The sequence below is a fragment of the Staurois parvus genome, unplaced genomic scaffold (assembly GCF_062004578.1).
Source record: "Staurois parvus isolate SC_StPar_1 unplaced genomic scaffold, SC_StPar_1.0 ptg000425l, whole genome shotgun sequence".
Lineage (NCBI taxonomy): Eukaryota > Metazoa > Chordata > Amphibia > Anura > Ranidae > Staurois > Staurois parvus.
The window spans coordinates 2389793-2392500 of NW_028318221.1; the positions used below are offsets into that span (position 1 = coordinate 2389793).

Here is a 2708-nt window from a genome sequence, read left to right on the forward strand (position 1 = left end):
TATTTATTTATATAACATCTTTATCCCAAAAGGATACAACTGTTTGCTGTAACTGGTTATAAAGTATTAGCTGGACTTTGGCTTCACTTTGTTAGCGTATTTAAATCTACTAGTCCATCTACCACTTCCCTTCCCCAAGACTGACAATGCTGCTGTCCAAAGGTGCCCCCTGTTCTCCTTCATCCAGAGTGGAGGCTTTCTAATACAGGCGGTATGTTACCGGTCAGATCGCCAGGTAAAAACAGAGGAAAAGAGCCTTAAAAAAAAAAACTAATGCAGCCACCACATCTAATGATTGGCAAGCTGCAATATATTACATTTTTGGTTTTAGGTTTCATACTGCTTTAATGTGGCTTATACAACAGTGTACACACCTTATTCTTATTGTGCCTTTATTGATATCAAACTTAAAGTGGTTGTAAAGGCAGAAGGTTTTTTACCTGTGTGCTGCTCCACCCACATCCCCCCTAATATTTACCTGAGCCCCCTCTCGATCGAGCGATCTTTACAAGATTCTCGGCTGTCCCGAGACTCCTTCTCCTCATTGGCTGAGACAGCAGCAGGAGTCATTGGCTCCCACTGCTGTCAATCAAAGCCAGTGAGACAATAAGAAGAGAGAGGGGGCAGGGTTTGAGCTGCGGCTCTATATGTCTTATAGACACATAGATCCGGGCTCGCGAGTGAGCATGCACCAGTGCCCCCATAGCAATCAGCTTGCTATTGGTGGCACTAGTCAAGGGGGAGGAGCCAGGAGTGCCAAAGGGGGACTGGAGAAAAAGGCATCAGCTTGCTCTGTGTGAGAGCAGGTAAGTATAACACATTTGTTTGTTTGTTTTTTTAAATCTGAACCTTTAATACCACTTTTAATAACAATAAAAACTATTGGAGCAGAAAATTAGCAGTCTTTTTGCATTGATTGGCAGCCCTCATATCAATTCAATCATATTTCTATCGATCCGATTATGAGTGTCCTCGGTGGAAACAGAAATATGATCGGTAACGTACGATCATATCTTCCAACCATCAATCGAAATCCACTTCCCCGCTGATGGTAGGTCAATCGATTGGGTTGTCGACTACAGTTCAATTATCTCTATCGGGAGAGATTGATCGAAAAGGAAATCAATCATTTACTGAAGCATGTATGGCCACCATAATAGGGAAGTGTGGTTAGGTGAAAATACAGGAAAAAAACCTTAAAAAAAAAGAGAAAACTAATGCAGCCATCACATCTAAGGACTGGCAAGATGCAATGTATGAGATTTTTATCTTTTACTACTAGTATCCAATTTTCCTTTCATTTTAATGTGCTGTGATGGCAGAGAGTGACAGGCTGGCTGGCTGTGCTGAGAACAATGCCTTGTCCCAGGTCCCTGCACTGTGTAGTGACCAGGGGTTGAATGAAGAAAGGTACTTATCGATGAGCAGAGGGATGCTGACGTCAGGCTGTGCTGGCTATGAGACTGAGGCTGGCAGGAGGTCTGAGAGTCTGAGCTCCAATATTATCTGCAGCTTTTCAGCACTAGGCACACCACAAAGCCAGGACCAGCACCATCACTTGGGGAAAGAGAGGACCATCAAGCCAGCCAGCCAACCAGCCATCTCACATAGCTATTGTATCCCTAGGAAGGAGGGGGGGAGAAGAGAGAGGGAGAAAAGGAGAGGAGCAGAGAGCTCATCAAGTCATGCGGGATTGACTGCAAAGGGGAAGGTAATCGATGGCAAAGCTTTGAATCTGAATTAGCCTGGAAAGCAAAAGGAGAAGAAAGGAAAGGAGGAGGAGGGGGTATAGCCAAGCAAACCTGCGAGAAAGATGGAACTTACAATGGAGAATTTAGGGAACATACATGGTGTATCCCATTCCCAAGCTGGCGATTTAATGGGCTCCACACACAGTAGACAAGCTTCCCACAGGAATCTGGTTTCTCATGGCCGACCCGCTATGGTGACAAGTATGGCTTCCATTCTTGATGGTGGGGAGTACAGAACCGAGCATACCTTGGCAGGTCCTCTGCATCCTGCTATGAACATGTCCTGCGAATCTCCATCAGGCATGAGCCTCAGCAGCACCTACACCACGTTGACTCCCCTTCAGCACCTGCCACCCATCTCCACAGTGTCCGACAAGTTCCACCACCCGCACCACCACCACCACCATCATCACCATCATCAAAGACTAACTGGCAACGTAAGTGGAAGTTTCACCTTGATGAGGGATGACAGGGGGTTGGCATCGATGGGTAACATATACAGTCACTATCCAAAGGATATGACAACCATGGGACAACCACTCTCCCCCCTTTCCAATGGCCTAGGTACTTTGCACAACTCACAACAGTCACTAGGCCCATATGGTCCTGGTGGACATTTAACTAATGATAAAATGTTATCACCAAACGGGTTCGACTCGCATGCTGCCATGCTGTCTAGGAGTGAGGACCATCTGACAAGGAGCCTCGGCACTCCTGCGGCCGGCATGATGGCCCCTTTAAATGGAATGCATCCACATGGACACCACCATGCATCGTCTAATGGCTCAATCCTTGGTGAAAGGGACAGGCAAGCCTCAAGTTCTGGGTCGCAAGCCGGTGGCAATGGTCAAGTGGAGGAGATTAATACCAAAGAGGTTGCTCAAAGGATCACAGCAGAACTGAAGAGGTATAGCATACCGCAAGCTATCTTTGCTCAAAGAATCCTGTGCAGGTCTC

General features: G+C 46.4%; 1 protein-coding gene across 3 annotated transcripts in view; it reads left to right on the top strand.

Annotated features, from left to right (window-relative positions):
• Window positions 1-1653: 1653 nt before the first annotated feature.
• The window catches only part of ONECUT3 (one cut homeobox 3), a 130858-nt gene continuing 129803 nt past the window's right edge, over window positions 1654-2708 (top strand). For all 3 annotated transcript variants that reach the window (XM_089687396.1, XM_089687397.1, XM_089687398.1), the window contains exon 1: window positions 1654-2708. This exon is cut by the window's right edge and continues 135 nt beyond it. In XM_089687396.1, coding sequence (XP_089543522.1) covers window positions 1814-2708 — 895 coding nt within the window. In that variant the 5' untranslated portion in view covers window positions 1654-1813.